Source organism: Scyliorhinus torazame, chromosome 13 (assembly GCF_047496885.1).
Source record: "Scyliorhinus torazame isolate Kashiwa2021f chromosome 13, sScyTor2.1, whole genome shotgun sequence".
In the NCBI taxonomy this organism is placed as follows: domain Eukaryota; kingdom Metazoa; phylum Chordata; class Chondrichthyes; order Carcharhiniformes; family Scyliorhinidae; genus Scyliorhinus; species Scyliorhinus torazame.
In genome coordinates, this window is record NC_092719.1 from 219,523,471 (window position 1) to 219,541,280 (window position 17,810).

General features: G+C 61.8%; 1 protein-coding gene across 1 annotated transcript in view; it reads left to right on the top strand.

The window, feature by feature from the left end:
* Window positions 1-271: 271 nt before the first annotated feature.
* LOC140388629 (carbohydrate sulfotransferase 11-like) overlaps window positions 272-17,810 on the top strand; it is a 109,836-nt gene continuing 92,297 nt past the window's right edge. Inside the window, exon 1 of the mRNA XM_072473075.1 lies at window positions 272-580. Coding sequence (XP_072329176.1) covers window positions 487-580 — 94 coding nt within the window. The 5' untranslated portion in view covers window positions 272-486. The remainder of the gene's footprint in view (window positions 581-17,810) is intronic.

Genomic DNA, 17,810 nt, shown 5'->3' on the forward strand with positions numbered 1-17,810 from the left:
CAGTGAATCGGGGTGCAGAGCAAGTGGCATCTCCTGAGAGAAAGGAAGAGACAAAAAATGTGACTGCTTCAACCCTTGAACAAGACAATCCCTCGCTTCCTTCTCAATGGTGGGGCCCCGCCTATTAGAGACAATACGGTAGCGGAATGAACAAACCAGTGAGGGGGTGGCCGGGGGGGTAGAGGGAGCAAACCTCACACATCAAACCCCCTTTCCAAAGATAAAACCCTCAGATGCTGACGGGCTTGGCAAGGTGCAGAGTGACGAGGTCATCCCACCGCAGGCTGGTGGGGAAAAAGTTTGAGGACAAGTTGGTGAAGTTTCTGTCTCTCCCTGCCCGCCGCTGGGTGGTGGCTTCCGGGGGAAGCTGCTGCATTGAAGCCGAGTTACATTGTGGCAGGGGCGGTATCCCCGAGTGGAGGCTGGGCTGGCACCCTGAGCCAACCCCGGCTGGCCAGCCTGCTGGGCAAGCTGGAGCTGCGGGCAATGAGGAGGGCGAGGGCGGTGCGGGTAGCAGCCCTGATTTGCCTGGGATCCTTCCTGCTGCTGGTCCTGTACTTTCAGGGAGGCTTCAGCCCAGGTAATGCAACGGGGGAAATTGACTTGACACAAGCCAGTAACGATTTGGAAACTGACGCGGGGGAGCTGGGGGCTTCATTGAATGTTAATATCCGCCTGCCAGCCACAAAAAACACACTTTCAAGCTTAGAGGTAGAAGGAGCTGTTGGAGGCTGACACCTTTAAACTGGTGTTTAAACTCCAATTCTTGAACGTTTTTCATTTTTATGCCGCTACTCACTGGAGTTTAGAAGAAGAGGAGGTGGTTTTATTGAAACATGTCAGATTCTGAGGGGGCTGGCCGGGGTAGATGCTGAGAGTGTTTCCCCTCATTGGGGGAATTTAGAACTGGGGGGGGGGGGGGCACAATTTCAAATTAAGGGGTCCCCCATTTAATTCCGGAATGAGGAATGTCTTTTCTGGGAGTTATTGGTCTGTGGAATTCACTTTGCTGTGGGTCATTGCTGAGAGTTCTGATCTGCAAGAGACTCCAGGGTTGTGGGGGACAGGCAGGGTTGTGGAGGAGAGGTTTACAATGGGATCAGCTGTGATCTTGATGAATGGTGAAGCAGGCTGGAGGGGCTGAAGGGACTACCTCTAACTATTGTAGATTCTAATGGGCTTTAACAGTCCCATGTTCCTAAACGTTTCACAGTCACTGAAGGATTCTGAAACGTAGTCGCTGTTGTAATGCAGGAGACACAGTAGCCAATGCTCCACACAGCAAGATCCCATGAAATGGCGGCACGGCAGCACAGTGGTAAGCACTGTTGCTTCACAGCACCAGGGACCCGGGTTCGATTCCCAGCTTGGGTCACTGTCTGTGCGGAGTCTGCACGTTCTCCCCGTGTCTGCGTGGGTTTCCTCCGGGCGCTCCGGTTTCCTCCCACAAGTCCCGAAAGACGTGCTGTTAGGTGAATTGGACATTCTGAATTCTCCCTCTGTGTACCCGAACAGGCGCCGGAATGTGGCGACTAGGGGCTTTTCACAGTAACTTCATTGCAGTGTTAATGTAAGCCTACTTGTGATAATAAAGATTATTGTTAAACGTAGTCACTGGTGTAATGTACGAGACACAGTAGCCAATCTTCACACAGCAAGATCCCACGATGAACAATGTGACAACGAGCAGAAACTTTGTTTTCGGTGCGGTGATAAATATCAATCCCAGGGAAAACTGCCCTGGTCCTCTTCGTAACGGAGGCCTGGGATCTTTTAGAACCACCTGAATGGACAGGATGGGGCCTTGATTTAATGTTGTATCTGAAAAATAGATAATAATGCAGCACATGGATTGTTGACCAGGAGTTTGGACTGCGGTCTCTGGAGTCGGGGTTACTCTCAGATGAGAGAGTGCGACCACTGTGCGAATGTTGGCACCGGAGAGGTTGAATAGTTTGGAAGCAGGTATTACCAGGGTGTCAAATGTAGCAGAAAGCAAAGTCTGGGAAACTGAAATAAAACGTGTCAAATGCTGGATCACTCAGCAGGCTGCAGAGTCACTGCGGAGAGAGGAAGGTCACGAGTTTTCATCACAGCTCGAAAGTAGTGGCAGTGTGGATTTTAGTGGAGGGAAGTTGATTGGGAAGTTTGTACAGTCACAGATGCATTATCTTAGTCCAACAACCAGGAGCTAGTTGGAGGAACTCGGAGTGTCTCATTCTTGTGGATTGACCGAGTTTTATTTCACCACTTTGTAAGGGTAGTGATTACTGCAAGTGCTAACTGCAAGCTGACTTGTGGTTGGTGTGAATGTGACTTGAGTGCATGTTTTGAGAACTATAATCTGATATTTAGTTTGTCTCTCAGACTCTGTGGTTTGTGTGAGTTACAAATTGCTAAAGGCACTCAGTGGTCAGGACTGTTTTGTTTTACATGTTCAAATATGTTTTCAAATCCCTCCATGGCCTTGCCCCTCCCTATCTCTGTACTCTCCTCCAGCTCCACAGACCTCCTATCTGCACTCCTTCAGTTCTGGCCTGTGCATGTTACTGACATTAACCACTCCACCATTGTGGCAGTGTCTTCAGTTGCCTGGGTCCTGAGCTCTGGAATTCCCTCCCTTGGATAGTCAGAGGCTTTTTCCCAGGGTAGAGGGGTCAATTACTAGGGGGCATAGGATTAAGGTGAGAGGGGCAAAGTTTAGAGTAGATGTACGAGGCAAGTTTTTTACACAGAGGGTAGTGGGTGCCTGGAACTCGCTGCCGGAGGAGGTGGTGGAAGCAGGGACGATGGTGACGTTTAAGGGGCATCTTGACAAATACATGAATAGGATGGGAATAGAGGGATACGGACACAGGAAGTGTAGAAGATTGTAGTTTAGTCGGGCAGCATGGTCGGCATGGGCTTGGAGGGCCGAAGGGCCTGTTCCTGTGCTGTACTTTTCTTTGTTCTTCTTCTTTGTTCTAAACCTCCCCACCTCTCTTTAACATGGCACTGTTAAAAGTGCCATATACATTGTTGTTGCAATGTGTATTTCTGTGTCTGTTTTTTTTGTTTTGAGTGGCTCCTCGCATTTGAACTTTCATAATGGGACTCAGTAGGCTATTTGGCAATGGGACTTTATTAGGGGTGATTCCTGACTTCACCCTCGTGCTCAGCCACCCTAGTGGGGAAGGTTGGGGGGGGGGTTGCTGGAGGACGCCAATCGTAACCCCACTCCTGTTCCTAGCCGCAGAGATCAAATTGTTTTATTCTGAATGCTCAGCGGAATCATTCAGGCCTGTTTGCTGTCGAATTGCTTTGGCCTGGGATCTGCTCGCCACGGTAAACAAACGGATCAATGTTTTGTCAGTTGTCATTTCTTTTCAAATTCCTCCATTATCTCGCCTGCCAGCACAAAGAATACAGCACAGGAACAGGCCCTTCGGTCCTCCAGGCCTGCACTGGTCATGATACCACCCTTGGCCAAAACCCTCAGCACTTCGTAATGTCGTATCCCTCTTCATCCAGCTTTCATTCAATCCCATCGTGTGTGCATGCACCTTTCCCTGCCAGGGTTTGTTGGTATGGTAGCTACTTGTTGTTTTGGTAACGGTGGGATGGGTTGTTACAAGATGTGGGTATGAGCTCCACACCTGACCCCAACCCCACTCCATTTTCAACCAAGCCCTGCCCACGTGGAATCCCATGGGGAGAGCATCACCAATGAGGTGCTGCAGAGGGCTGGTCAAAGATGTCTGCAGTGCATTGTAGTGGAGAGACACCTGAGACTGGGAGGAAATATACTCTGCCTCCTGGACAAGTGCCCTGCCAGAGTGGCAACAGCGTGATCACCTCCAGAGTGGCAGCAGCGTGATCACCTCCAGAGAGGCAGTAGACGACAGGAAATGAAAATCGCTTATTGTCACAAGTAGGCTTCAAATGAAGTTACTGTGAAAAGCCCCTAGTCGCCACATTCCGGCGCCTGTTCGGGGAGGCTGGTACGGGAATCAAACCGTGCTGCTGGCCTGTCTTGGTCTGCTTTAAAAGCCAGCGATTTAGCCCAGTGTGCTAAACCAGCCCCTGGCTAACCAAAGAGGGGTACATTGTGGAAATACATTGTGATGACTGGGCTGCTGGCAGGATTTCGCTGCCCATTGTCCTGCACAGGATCACAGTGCTTGAGTCAAAGTCCGACATCCCTCCCGAGCTCAAATTCTTTTAAACTTCGAGTACCCAATTATTTTTTTTCCAATTAAGGGGCGATTTAGCGTGGCCAATCCACCTACCCTGCACATCTTTGGGTTGTGGGGGTGAGACCCACGCGGACACTGGGAGAATGTGCAAACTCCACACGGACAGTGACCCGGGGCCGGGATCGAACCTGGGTCCTCGTGCCGTCCTCCCCCTCCCTATCTCTGTAACCTGCCTCACTCCCAACCTCTACACCCTCCCCGTCTCAAACTACTGAACTTCTTCCAGCCCCCAACGCCCCTCCCTATCTCTGTAACCTACCTCAATCCCAACCTCTACACCCTCCCCGTCTCAAACTACTGAACTTCTTCCAGCCCCCAACGCCCCTCCCTATCTCTGCCACCTCCTCCAGCCCCCTACGCCCCTCCCTATCTCTGTCACCTCCTCCAGCCCCCTACGTCCCTCTCTATCTCTGTCACCTCTACCAATCCTGGCCCCCACAGGGGCTAGCACGCCGCTCCAACCCGCGCATGCACGGGGGACTTCCTCAACGTGCCGGCCCCGACGCAACCTGGCCGCGTAATAACATAGGGCCGGGGCTGGAGAGGCCGGCCGGCCGATCGGTGGGCCCCAATCGCGGGCCAGACCCCCCGGTGAAGGAGCGCCTCTCTCCCCCCCACCACCCCCCCCAGGCTGCCCCCCGGTGAAGGAGCCCACCACCCCCCACAGAGTTCCCGCCGGCTGCGAGCAGGACTCTGCCGTTCCCGCGCGGCCGCCCGGCACATCACGGCCGGAGAATCGGCGGCCCGCGGCTCGTGCCGCGTTGGCGCAAATGGCGCCGATTCTCCGCCCCTCGGAGAATCGCGTGCTACGTTACCGTCACCAACCCTCCCGGGGGGCAGCGCGATACCGTCACCAACCCTCCCGGGTGCAGCTCGTTACCGTCACCAACCCTCCCGGGTGCAGCTCGTTACCGTCACCAACCCTCCCGGGGGGCAACAAGTTACCATCACCAACCCTCCCGGGGGGCAGCAAGTTAGCGTCACCAACCCTCCCGGGGGCAGCAAGTTACCGTCACCAACCCTCCCGGGGGCAGCTCGTTACCGTCACCAACCCTCCCGGGGGCAGCTCGTTACCGTCACCAACCCTCCCGGGGGCAGCAAGTTACCGTCACCAACCCTCCCGGGGGCAGCAAGTTACCGTCACCAACCCTCCCGGGGGCAGCTCGTTACCGTCACCAACCCTCCCGGGGGCAGCTCGTTACCGTCACCAACCCTCCCGGGGGCAGCTCGTTACCGTCACCAACCCTCCCGGGGGCAGCTCGTTACCGTCACCAACCCTCCCGGTGGCAGCTCGTTACCGTCACCAACCCTCCCGGGGGCAGCTCGTTACCGTCACCAACCCTCCCGGGGGCAGCTCGTTACCGTCACCAACCCTCCCGGGGGCAGCAAGTTACCGTCACCAACCCTCCCGGGGGGCAACAAGTTACCATCAACAACCCTCCCGGGGGCAGCTCGTTACCGTCACCAACCCCCCCCCGGGGGCAGCAAGTTACCGTCACCAACCCTCCCGGGGGCAGCAAGTTACCGTCACCAACCCTCCCGGGGGGCAACAAGTTACCATCAACAACCCTCCCGGGGGCAGCGCGTTACCGTCACCAACCCTCCCGGGGGCAGCGCGTGACCGTCACCAACCCCCCCCCGGGGGCAGCAAGTTACCGTCACCAACCCTCCTGGGGGGCAGCAAGTTACCGTCACCAACCCTCCCGGAGGCAGCAAGTTACCGTCACCAACCCTCCTGGGGGCAGCGCGTTACCGTCACCAACCTTCCAGGGGGCAGCAAGTTACCATCACCAACCCTCCCGGGGGCAGCAAGTTACCGTCACCAACCCTCCCGGGGGCAGCGCGTTACCGTCACCAACCTTCCCGGGGGGCAGCGCGATACCGTCACCAACCCTCCGGGGGGCAGCTAGTTACCGTCACCAACCCTCCCGGGGGGCAGCGGGTTACCGTCACCAACCTTCCAGGGGGCAGCAAGTTACCGTCACCAACCCTCCCGGGGGCAGCAAGTTACCGTCACCAACCCTCCCGGGGGCAGCGCGTTACCGTCACCAACCCTCCCGGGGGGCAGCGCGTTACCGTCACCAACCCTCCCGGGGGCAGCAAGTTACCATCACCAACCCTCCCGGGGGCAGCAAGTTACCGTCACCAACCCGCCCGGGGGCAGCGTTTTACCGTCACCAACCCTCCCGGGGGCAGCAAGTTACCGTCACCAACCCTCCCGGGGGCAGCAAGTTACCGTCACCAACCCTCCCGGGGGCAGCGCGTTACCATCACCAACCCGCCCGGGGGGCAGCGCGTTACCGTCACCAACCCTCCCGGGGGCAGCGCGTTACCGTCACCAACCATCCCGGGGGCAGCAAGTTACCGTCACCAACCCTCCCGGGGGCAGCGCGTGACCGTCACCAACCCTCCCGGGGGCAGCAAGTTACCGTCACCAACCCTCCCGGGGGCAGCAAGTTACGGTAACCAACCCTCCCGGGGGCAGCAGGTTACCGTCACCAACCCTCCCGGGGGCAGCAAGTTACCGTCACCAACCCTCCCGGGGGGCAGCGCGTTACCGTCACCAACCCTCCCGGGGGCAGCAAGTTACCGTCACCAACTCTCCCGGGGGCAGCAAGTTACCGTCACCAACCCTCCCGGGGGCAGCGCGTTACCATCGGCAACCCTCCCGGGGGCAGCAAGTTACCGTCACCAACCCTCCCGGGGGCAGCAAGTTACCATCACCAACCCTCCCGGGGGGCAACGAGTTACCGTCACCAACCCTCCCGGGGGCAGCAAGTTACCGTCACCAACCCTCCCGGGGGGCAGCGCGTTACCATCACCAACCCTCCCGGGGGCAGCAAGTTACCGTCACCAACCCTCACGGGGGGCAACGAGTTACCATCACCAACCCTCCCGGGGGCAGCGCGTTACCGTCACCAACCCTCCCGGGGGCAGCGCGTGACCGTCACCAACCCCCCCCCGGGGGCAGCAAGTTACCGTCACCAACCCTCCTGGGGGGCAGCAAGTTACCGTCACCAACCCTCCCGGGGGCAGCTCGTTACCGTCACCAACCCTCCCGGGGGCAGCGCGTTACCGTCACCAACCCTCCCGGGGGCAGCAAGTTACCGTCACCAACCCTCCCGGGGGCAGCTCGTTACCGTCACCAACCCTCCCGGGGGCAGCGCGTGACCGTCACCAACCCTCCTGGGGGGCAGCAAGTTACCGTCACCAACCCTCCCGGGGGCAGCTCGTTACCGTCACCAACCCTCCCGGGGGCAGCGCGTGACCGTCACCAACCCCCCCCCCCCCCGGGGGCAGCAAGTTACCGTCACCAACCCTCCTGGGGGGCAGCAAGTTACCGTCACCAACCCTCCCGGGGGCAGCTCGTTACCGTCACCAACCCTCCCGGGGGCAGCTCGTTACCGTCACCAACCCCCCCGGGGGGCAGCAAGTTACCGTCACCAACCCTCCCGGGGGGCAGCGCGTTACCGTCGGCAACCCTCCCGGGGGCAGCAAGTTACCGTCACCAACCCTCCCGGGGGCAGCAAGTTACCGTCACCAACCCTCCGGGGGGCAGCGCGTTACCGTCGGCAACCCTCCCGGGGGCAGCAAGTTACCGTCACCAACCCTCCCGGGGGCAGCGCGTTACCGTCACCAACCCTCCCGGGGGCAGCTCGTTACCGTCGGCAACCCTCCCGGGGGCAGCAAGTTACCGTCACCAACCCTCCCGGGGGCAGCTCGTTACCGTAACCAACCCTCCCGGGGGCAGCAAGTTACCGTCACCAACCCTCCCGGGGGGCAGCGCGTTACCATCGGCAACCCTCCCGGGGGGCAGCAAGTTACCGTCACCAACCCTCCCGGGGGGCAGCGCGTTACCGTCGGCAACCCTCCCGGGGGGCAGCAAGTTACCGTCACCAACCCTCCCGGGGGGCAACAAGTTACGGTCACCAACCCTCCCGGGGGCAGTGCGTTACCATCGGCAACCCTCCCGGGGGCAACAAGTTACCGTCACCAACCCTCCCGGGGGCAGTGCGTTACCGTCACCAACCCTCCCGGGGGCAGCGCGTTACCGTCACCAACCCTCCCGGGGGCAGCAAGTTACCGTCACCAACCCTCCCGGGGGCAGCGCGTTACCGTCACCAACCCTCCCGGGGGCAGCAAGTTACCGTAACCAACCCTCCCGGGGGCAGCTCGTTACCGTCGGCAACCCTCCCGGGGGCAGCGCGTTACCGTCACCAACCCTCCTGGGGGCAGCAAGTTACCGTAACCAATCTACCCGGGGGCAGCAAGTTACCGTAACCAACCCTCCCGGGGGCAGCAAGTTACCGTAACCAACCCTCCCGGGGGCAGCTCGTTACCGTCACCAACCCTCCCGGGGGCAGCTCGTTACCGTCGGCAACCCTCCCGGGGGCAGCAATTTACCTTTACCAACCCTCCCGGGGGCAGCAAGTTACCGTCACCAACCCTCCCGGGGTCAGCGCGTTACCGTCACCAACCCTCCCGGGGTCAGCGCGTTACCATCACCAACCCTCCCGGGGGCAACAAGTTACCGTCACCAACCCTCCCGGGGTCAGCGCGTTACCGTCGGCAACCCTCCCAGGGTCAGCGCGTTACCGTCGGCAACCTTCCCGGGGTCAGCGCGTTACCGTCACCAACCATCCCGGGGTCAGCGCGTTACCGTCGGCAACCCTCCCGGGGTCAGCGCGTTACCGTCGGCAACCCTCCCGGGGGCAGCAAGTTACCGTCACCAACCCTCCTGGGGGCAGCAAGTTACCATCACCAACCCTCCCGGGGGCAGCAAGTTCCCGTCACCAACCCTCCCGGGGGGCAGCAAGTTACCGTCACCAACCCTCCCGGGGGCAGCAAGTTACCGTCACCAACCCACCCGGGGGCAGCAAGTTACCGTAACCAACCCTCCCGGGGGCAGCTCGTTACCGTCGGCAACCCTCCCGGGGGCAGCAATTTACCGTTACCAACCCTCCCGGGGGCAGCTCGTTACCGTAACCAACCCTCCCGGGGGGCAGCAAGTTACCGTCACCAACCCTCCCGGGGGGCAGCGCGTTACCATCGGCAACCCTCCCGGGGGGCAGCGCGTTACCGTCACCAACCCTCCCGGGGGGCAGCGCGTTACCGTCACCAACCCTCCCGGGGGCAGCAAGTTACCATCACCAACCCTCCCGGGGGGCAACAAGTTACGGTCACCAACCCTCCCGGGGGCAGCGCGTTACCATCGGCAACCCTCCCGGGGTCAGCAAGTTACCATCACCAACCCTCCCGGGGGCAACAAGTTACCGTCACCAACCCTCCCGGGGGCAGCAAGTTACCGTCACCAACCCTCCCGGGGGCAGCAAGTTACCGTAACCAACCCACTCGGGGGCAGCAAGTTACCGTAACCAACCCTCCCGGGGGCAGCTCGTTACCGTCGGCAACCCTCCCGGGGGCAGCAATTTACCGTTACCAACCCTCCCGGGGGCAGCTCGTTACCGTCACCAACCCTCCCGGGGGCAGCAAGTTACCGTCACCAACCCTCCCGGGGGCAGCGTTTTACCGTCACCAACCCTCCCGGGGGCAGCAAGTTACCATCACCAACCCTCCCGGGGGCAACAAGTTACCGTCACCAACCCTCCCGGGGGCAGCAAGTTACCGTCACCAACCCTCCCGGGGGCAGCTCGTTACCGTAACCAACCCTCCCGGGGGCAGCGCGTTACCATCACCAACCCTCCCGGGGGCAGCAAGTTACCGTCACCAACCCTCCCGGGGGCAGCAAGTTACCGTCACCAACCCTCCTGGGGGCAGCAATTTACCGTTACCAACCCTCCCGGCGGCAGCTCGTTACCGTAACCAACCCTCCCGGGGGCAGCAAGTTACCGTCACCAACCCTCCCTGGGGCAGCTCGTTACCGTCGGCAACCCTCCCGGGGGGCAGCGCGTTACCGTCGGCAACCCTCCCGGGGGCAGCGCGTTACCGTCGGCAACCCTCCCGGGGGCAGCGCGTTACCGTCGGCAACCCTCACGGGGGCAGCAAGTTACCGTCACCAACCCTCCCGGGGGCAGCAAGTTACCGTCACCAACCCGCCCGGGGGCAGCGTTTTACCGTCACCAACCCTCCCGGGGGCAGCAAGTTACCGTCACCAACCCTCCGGGGGCAGCAAGTTACCGTCACCAACCCTCCCGGGGGCAGCAAGTTACCGTCACCATCCCCCCCGGGGGCAGCTCGTTACCGTCACCAACCCCCCCGGGGGGCAGCAAGTTACCGTCACCAACCCTCCCGGGGGCAGCAAGTTACCGTCACCAACCCTCCCGGGGGCAGCAAGTTACCGTCACCAACCCTCCCGGGGGCAGCTCGATACCGTCACCAACCCTCCCGGGGGCAGCGCGTTACCGTCACCAACCCTCCCGGGGGCAGCAAGTTACCGTCACCAACCCTCCCGGGGGCAGCGCGTTACCGTCACTAACCCTCCCGGGGGCAGCGCGTTACCGTCACCAACCCTCCCGGGGGCAGCAAGTTACCGTCACCAACCCTCCCGGGGGCAGCGCGTTACCGTCACCAACCCTCCCGGGGGCAGCGCGTTACCGTCACCAACCCTCCCGGGGGCAGCAAGTTACCGTCACCAACCCTCCCGGGGGCAGCGTTTTACCGTCACCAACCCTCCCGGGGGCAGCAAGTTACCGTCACCAACCCTCCCGGGGGCAGCGCGTTACCGTCACCAACCCTCCCGGGGGCAGCGCGTTACCATCACCAACCCTCCCGGGGGCAGCAAGTTACCGTCACCAACCCTCCCGGGGTCAGCAAGTTACCATCACCAACCCTCCCGGGGGCAGCAAGTTACCGTCACCAACCCTCCCGGGGGCAGCAAGTTACCGTCACCAACCCTCCCGGGGGCAGCAAGTTACCGTCACCAACCCTCCCGGGGGCAGCAAGTTACCGTCACCAACCCTCCCGGGGGCAGCTAGTTACCGTCACCAACCCTCCCGGGGGCAGCAAGTTACCGTCACCAACCCTCCCGGGGGCAGCTCGTTACCGTCACCAACCCTCCCGGGGGCAGCTCGTTACCGTCACCAACCCGCCCGGGGGCAGCGCGTTACCGTCACCAACCCTCCCGGGGGCAGCTCGTTACCGTCACCAACCCTCCCGGGGGCAGCTCGTTACCGTCACCAACCCTCCCGGGGGCAGTGTGCCCTCGCTGTCTCCCTTCCTGGCGGGCGGTGTGCCCTCCTGGTTGGCGGTGTACCCCCCTGGCGGGCGGTGTGCCCTCCTGGCGGGCGGTGTGCCCCCTGCAGTGCGCTGGGGTTATCAGTCTAGCCCCTGTGCTGAAATCTCAGGAGCGGAGATGCACCCGCAGCATTTTGAGTTTTACCCACCGAACCGTTGTTGACAGAATGAGAAATCAGCCGAGGGAATGAATGGAAAATATTTCCTGTGGTGAGAGACTGCAGAAAAGCGAGGTAATCCCAGAGTGAAACTGTGACACCGAGTTTTAAACAAAGGAACTCTTTCTTAATTATTTTAAATTCAGAGTATCCAATTCTTTTTTTGTGTCCAATTGAGGCAATTTAGCATCGCCAATCCCCCGGGGCCGTGGTTGGATTCGGGTGTGGGAGAAATGCTGGCTTATTGGGGTTGAGGTGGGGATCAGCTGTGATCTGCTCGATTGGCGAAGCTGTTAAACGGGCAGGAACGGCCATTCTTCCAATATAGCAATTTCAAAAAAATGTTTGCAGAAGTTTTAAAAAGCTGCAGGCCACACTGCTGGGAATCGTCACTGACGGGAGCTGTCTGCTTTCCTGTCTGCTCTCCAACCCCCGCCAGCTGCTAATCTTGGTTCAGGGAGTCTGACTTGGGGAGAGGCCACGAGATGAGGGCAGCATCTGTGAGACAAACAGACCCCCCCCCCCCCCCCCCCCCCCGGCGTCGCCCCCATTCCAGTATTGTGCTTTGTGCCCTGGCACAGCCTCGCTCCTCCTGCGACTTGTTCAAATGACCAGAATCACACAGGACAGTCCCGACTGCCCAGCTGCTCGCCCGAGTGACCACAATGTGCTCTTTTTTAAAAAAAATTTTGAGTACCTAATTATTATTTGAAGGGGCAATTTAGCGTGGCCAGTCCACCTACCCTGCCCATCTTTGGGTTGTGGGGGTGAGACCCACGCAGACACGGGGAGAATGTGCAAACTCCACACGGACAGTGACCCAGGGCCGGGATCGAACCCGGGTCCTCAGCGCCGTAGTCCCAGTGCTAACCACTGTGCCACCGCGCTGCCCTACAATCTGCTCTTTAATACCCAAGGGTCCTTCGCAGGAGTTTCATCAGACAAAATGGTATTGAGCCGAAGAAGGGAACATTGGGCAGGTAAAAAAGCACTCAGCCAGGAGGAGAGAGTGAGCCAGGGTGATTCAGGGATACCTCTCAATTGGCTATTGGGTATTTAACGGTTGTGTAGGAGGTGAGTCAGATGTAAGCAGTTATCGGTGCGCGTGTGCGGGGCAGGTGCGCGTGTACGGGGCAGGTGCGCGTGTGCGGGGCAGGTGCGCGTGTGCGGGGCAGGTGCGCGTGTGCGGGGCAGGTGCGCGTGTGCGGGGCAGGTGCGCGTGTGCGGGGCAGGTGCGCGTGTGCGGGGCAGGTGCGCGTGTGCGGGGCAGGTGCGCGTGTGCGGGGCAGGTGCGCGTGTGCGGGGCAGGTGCGCGTGTGCGGGGCAGGTGCGCGTGTGCGGGGAAGGCACGTGTGCGGGGCTGGCGCGTGTGCGGGGCCGGTGCGTGTGTGGGGCAGGTGCGTGTGTGCGGGGAAGGCGCGTGTGCGGGGCCGGTGCATGTGCGGGGCCGGTGCGTGTGCGGGGCCGGTGCGGTGCGTGTGCGGGGCTGGTTTGTGTGCGTGCGGGGCTGGTGTGCGTGCGTGTGCTGGGGCATGTGCGGGGCTGGTTTGTGCGCGTGCGGGGCTGGTTTGTGCGCGTACGGGGCTGGTTTGTGCGCGTGCGGGGCTGGTTTGTGTGCGTGTACTGGGGCATGTGCGGGGCTGGTTTGTGCGCGTGCGGGGCTGGTGTGTGCGCGTGCGGGGCTGGTTTGCGCGCGTGCGGGGCTGGTTTGCGCGCGTGCATGTGCTGGTGCGTGTGCGGGGCTGGTTTGTGCACGTGCGGGGCTGGTTTGTGCGCCTGCGTGTGCTGGTGCACGTGCGGGGCTGGTTTGTGCGCGTGCGGGGCTGGTTTGCGCGCGTGCGTGTGCTGGTGCGTGTGCGGGGCTGGTTTGTGCGCGTGCGTGTGCTGGTGCGTGTGCGGGGCTGGTTTGTGCGCGTGCGTGTGCTGGTGCGCGTGCGGGGCTGGTTTGTGTGCGTGCGGGGCTGGTTTGTGCGCGTGCGGGGCTGGTTTGTGCGCGTGCGGGGCTGGTTTGTGCGCGTGCGGGGCTGGTTTGTGCGCGTGCGGGGCTGGTTTGTGCGCGTGCGGGGCTGGTTTGTGCGCGTGCGGGGCTGGTTTGTGCGCGTGCGGGGCTGGTTTGTGCGCGTGCGGGGCTGGTTTGTGCGCGTGCGGGGCTGGTTTGTGCGCGTGCGGGGCTGGTTTGTGCGCGTGCGGGGCTGGTTTGCGCGCGTGCGGGGCTGGTTTGCGCGCGTGCGGGGCTGGTTTGCGCGCGTGCGTGTGCTGGTGCGTGTGCGGGGCTGGTTTGTGCGCGTGCGTGTGCTGGTGCGTGTGCGGGGCTGGTTTGTGCGCGTGCGTGTGCTGGTGCGCGTGCGGGGCTGGTTTGCGCGCGTGCGTGTGCGGGGCTGGCTTGTGCATGTGCTGGTGCGTGTGCGGGGCTGGTTGGTGCGCGTGCGGGGCTGGTTGGTGCGCGTGCGGGGCTGGTTGGTGCGCGTGCTGGTGCGCGTGCGGGGCTGGTTTGCGCGCGTGCGTGTGCTGGTGCGCGTGCGGGGCTGGTTTGCGCGCGTGCGTGTGCTGGTGCATGTGCGGGGCTGGTTTGTGCGCGTGCGGGGCTGGTTTGTACGCGTGCGGGGCTGGTTTGCGCGCGTGCGGGGCTGGTTTGTGCGTGTGCTGGTGCGTGTGCGGGGCTGGTTTGTGCGCGTGCGAGGCTGGTTTGTGCGCGTGCGTGTGCTGGTTTGTGCGCGTGCGGGGCTGGTTTGCGCACGTGCGTGTGCTGGTGCGTGTGCGGGGCTGGTTTGTACGCGTGCGTGTGCTGGTGCGTGTGCGGGGCTGATTTGTGCGCGAGCGTGTGCTGGTGCGCATGCGGGGCTGGTTTGTGCGCGTGCGGGGCTGGTTTGCGCGCGTGCGGGGCTGGTTTGCGCGCGTGCGTGTGCTGGTGCGCTTGCGGGGCTGGTTTGCGCGCGTGCGGGGCTGGTTTGTGCTGGTGCGTGTGCGGGGCTGGCTTGTGCGCGTGCGGGGCTGGTTTGTGGGCTGGTTTGTGCGCGTGCGGGGCTGGTTTGTGCGCGTGCGGGGCTGGTTTGTGCGCGTGCGGGGCTGGTTTGTGCGCGTGCGGGGCTGGTTTGTGCGCGTGCGGGGCTGGTTTGTGCGCGTGCGGGGCTGGTTTGTGCGCGTGCGGGGCTGGTTTGTGCGCGTGCGGGGCTGGTGCGCATGCGGGGCTGGTGCGCGTGCGGGGCTGGTGCGCGTGCGGGGCTGGTTTGTGCGTGTGCGGGGCTGGTTTGTGCGTGTGCGGGGCTGGTGCGTGTGTGTGCGGGGCTGGTGCGTGTGTGTGCGGGGCTGGTGCGTGTGTGTGCGGGGCTGGTGCGTGTGTGTGCGGGGCTGGTGCGTGTGTGTGTGGGGCTGGTGTGTGTGCGGGGCTGGTGCGTGTGCGGGGCTGGTGCGTGTGCGGGGCTGGTTTGCGCGCGTGCGGGGCTGGTTTGCGCGCGTGCGGGGCTGGTTTGCGCGCGTGCGGGGCTGGTTTGCGCGCGTGCGGGGCTGGTTTGCGCGCGTGCGGGGCTGGTTTGCGCGCGTGCGGGGCTGGTTTGCGCGCGTGCGGGGCTGGTTTGCGCGCGTGCGGGGCTGGTTTGCGCGCGTGCGGGGCTGGTTTGCGCGCGTGCGGGGCTGGTTTGCGCGCGTGCGGGGCTGGTTTGCGCGCGTGCGGGGCTGGTTTGCGCGCGTGCGGGGCTGGTTTGCGCGCGTGCGGGGCTGGTTTGCGCGCGTGCGGGGCTGGTTTGCGCGCGTGCGGGGCTGGTTTGCGCACGTGCGGGGCTGGTTTGCGCGCGTGCGGGGCTGGTTTGCGCGCGTGCGGGGCTGGTTTCTGCGCGTGCGGGGCTGGTGCGTGTGCGGGGCTGGTGCGTGTGCGGGGCTGGTGCGTGTGTGTGCGGGGCTGGTGCGTGTGCGGGGCTGGTTTGTGGGCTGGTTTGTGCGCGTGCGGGGCTGGTTTGTGCGCGTGCGGGGCTGGTTTGTGCGCGTGCGGGGCTGGTTTGTGCGCGTGCGGGGCTGGTTTGTGCGCGTGCGGGGCTGGTTTGTGCGCGTGCGGGGCTGGTGCGCATGCGGGGCTGGTGCGCGTGCGGGGCTGGTGCGCGTGAGGGGCTGGTGCGTGTGCGGGGCTGGTTTGTGCGTGTGCGGGGCTGGTGCGTGTGTGTGCGGGGCTGGTGCGTGTGTGTGCGGGGCTGGTGCGTGTGTGTGCGGGGCTGGTGCGTGTGTGTGCGGGGCTGGTGCGTGTGCGGGGCTGGTGCGTGTGCGGGGCTGGTGCGTGTGCGGGGCTGGTGCGTGTGCGGGGCTGGTTTGCGCGCGTGCGGGGCTGGTTTGCGCGCGTGCGGGGCTGGTTTGCGCGCGTGCGGGGCTGGTTTGCGCGCGTGCGGGGCTGGTTTGCGCACGTGCGGGGCTGGTTTCTGCGCGTGCGGGGCTGGTGCGTGTGCGGGGCTGGTGTGTGTGTGTGCGGGGCTGGTGCGTGTGCGGGGCTGGTGCGTGTGCGGGGCTGGTGTGTGCGTGTGCGGGGCTGGTGCGTGTGCGGGGCTGGTGCGTGTGCGGGTTTGGTGCGTGTGCGGGGCTGGTGCTTTCCTAGATTACAACAGTGACCACGCTTCAGAAGTATTTAATTAGCTGTAAAGTGCTTTGGGACGTGTGATGACGGGGTAAGGTGGCTATACAAAGGCATGTCGTGTGCTCGCCTGAATGCCTGTGCCCCCCCCCCCCCCCCCCCCCATTCCCTGGTTCAGCTCCTTTTTCTACAGGGAATTGCACAGCAGAAGGCTGCAGCGATCCGAGGGGTTACAGGGTCTGCCTCCTCTGTCCTGGGCGGGCTGTGGTCAGCAGCAGTCGGAACGGAAGGTGCGTGGCTGGGTGGTGTTGGAGATGTGGGTTCAGAAAGGGTCAGACTCGTGCGTAAACTCCATCTGGGCTCACTCCGTTCTGACAGCCTGTCCTGCTAAGGAAAAGAACCCCAGTAGCTGTTAATAGCAATGGACAAAGCCAGGGGGACATTGGTCACGGTAGCATTGTAAAACTGAAGCATTTTCAGACACCATGGGGACATGTATCTGTTATCTGCTCTGCTAATATTCAGGTTTATTGAACACTGTCGCTTCTGCGCTGTATCTCCACCGAACCAATTTTAAGTCTCATATCAGATGGCACCTGAAATAAGGGTTGGTGTGAATCACCCCCAGGTGGAATACCTTAATGACACTTGCTCTCCAGCTTTGCGCACAATAAGTGGTGACCGAGGGGCTATCAGGACTTTGAGTGAATCCCGCTAAGTATCGGTGCTTCCAAAGGGAGGGGATAGAGGTGGTAGACAATGTTCTCCAGGGAATGTGTTGTGTGTGCTGTTGGTCAACTCTTCCCCCACCCCCCACCCCCCCCAGTCTCTCTGGTGTGCCCCGAGCTGGGATTGATTGGCTAAGATTGTTCCGTGAGGGGACAGAGCAGCGAGTGTTTCGGGACAGCCAGCAGGCCAGTCTCCTGCCACAAAGGTTTCCCGAGAAACTGTGAGCGTGGTTCGAGACATCCTGCCGGTGAAAGCAGACCGTCTACGCAGCAAATCCTTCCTCAAAAATAAACTGATGAAGCAGGAGACGTGAGGCCCCTTTAAATACAGGCACGGGGGCAAATATAGGTGTTTGTGAGAGAGCGAGAGAGACTGCCTGTAAGACAAGGCCCGAGGTTTAGACAAGAATTATCTTGCATTTATGTAGCACGTTATACGGGACCCGTCGGACACTTGTCACCAATGAAGCACCATTTTGAAAGGTTGCCTCTGTTGGAATGTGGGGAACACACAAGGCAATCTGCAATCTGAGCACAGCAAGACCCCACATAACCTGATGTTGGTGAGGCAAGAACATAGCATCTGGGGAAATCGCTCCCGTACTTCACAATAACAGTGGGATCCTCGATATCCACTTGAGAGAGGGCAGACACGACCTCTGTTTGACATTTCACCCACAGGATGGTACCTCTGGCAGTGCAGCATTCCCTCGGTTCTGGGAATATCGTGCAGCATTCCCTCGGTTCTGCTCTGGGAATATCGCACAGCATTCCCTCGGTTCTGGGAATATCGTGCAGCATTCCCTCGGTTCTGGGAATATCGTGCAGCATTCCCTCGGTTCTGCTCTGGGAATATCGTGCAGCATTCCCTCGGTTCTGCTCTGGGAATATTGTGCAGTATTCCCTCGGTTCTGCTCTGGGAATATTGTGCAGTATTCCCTCG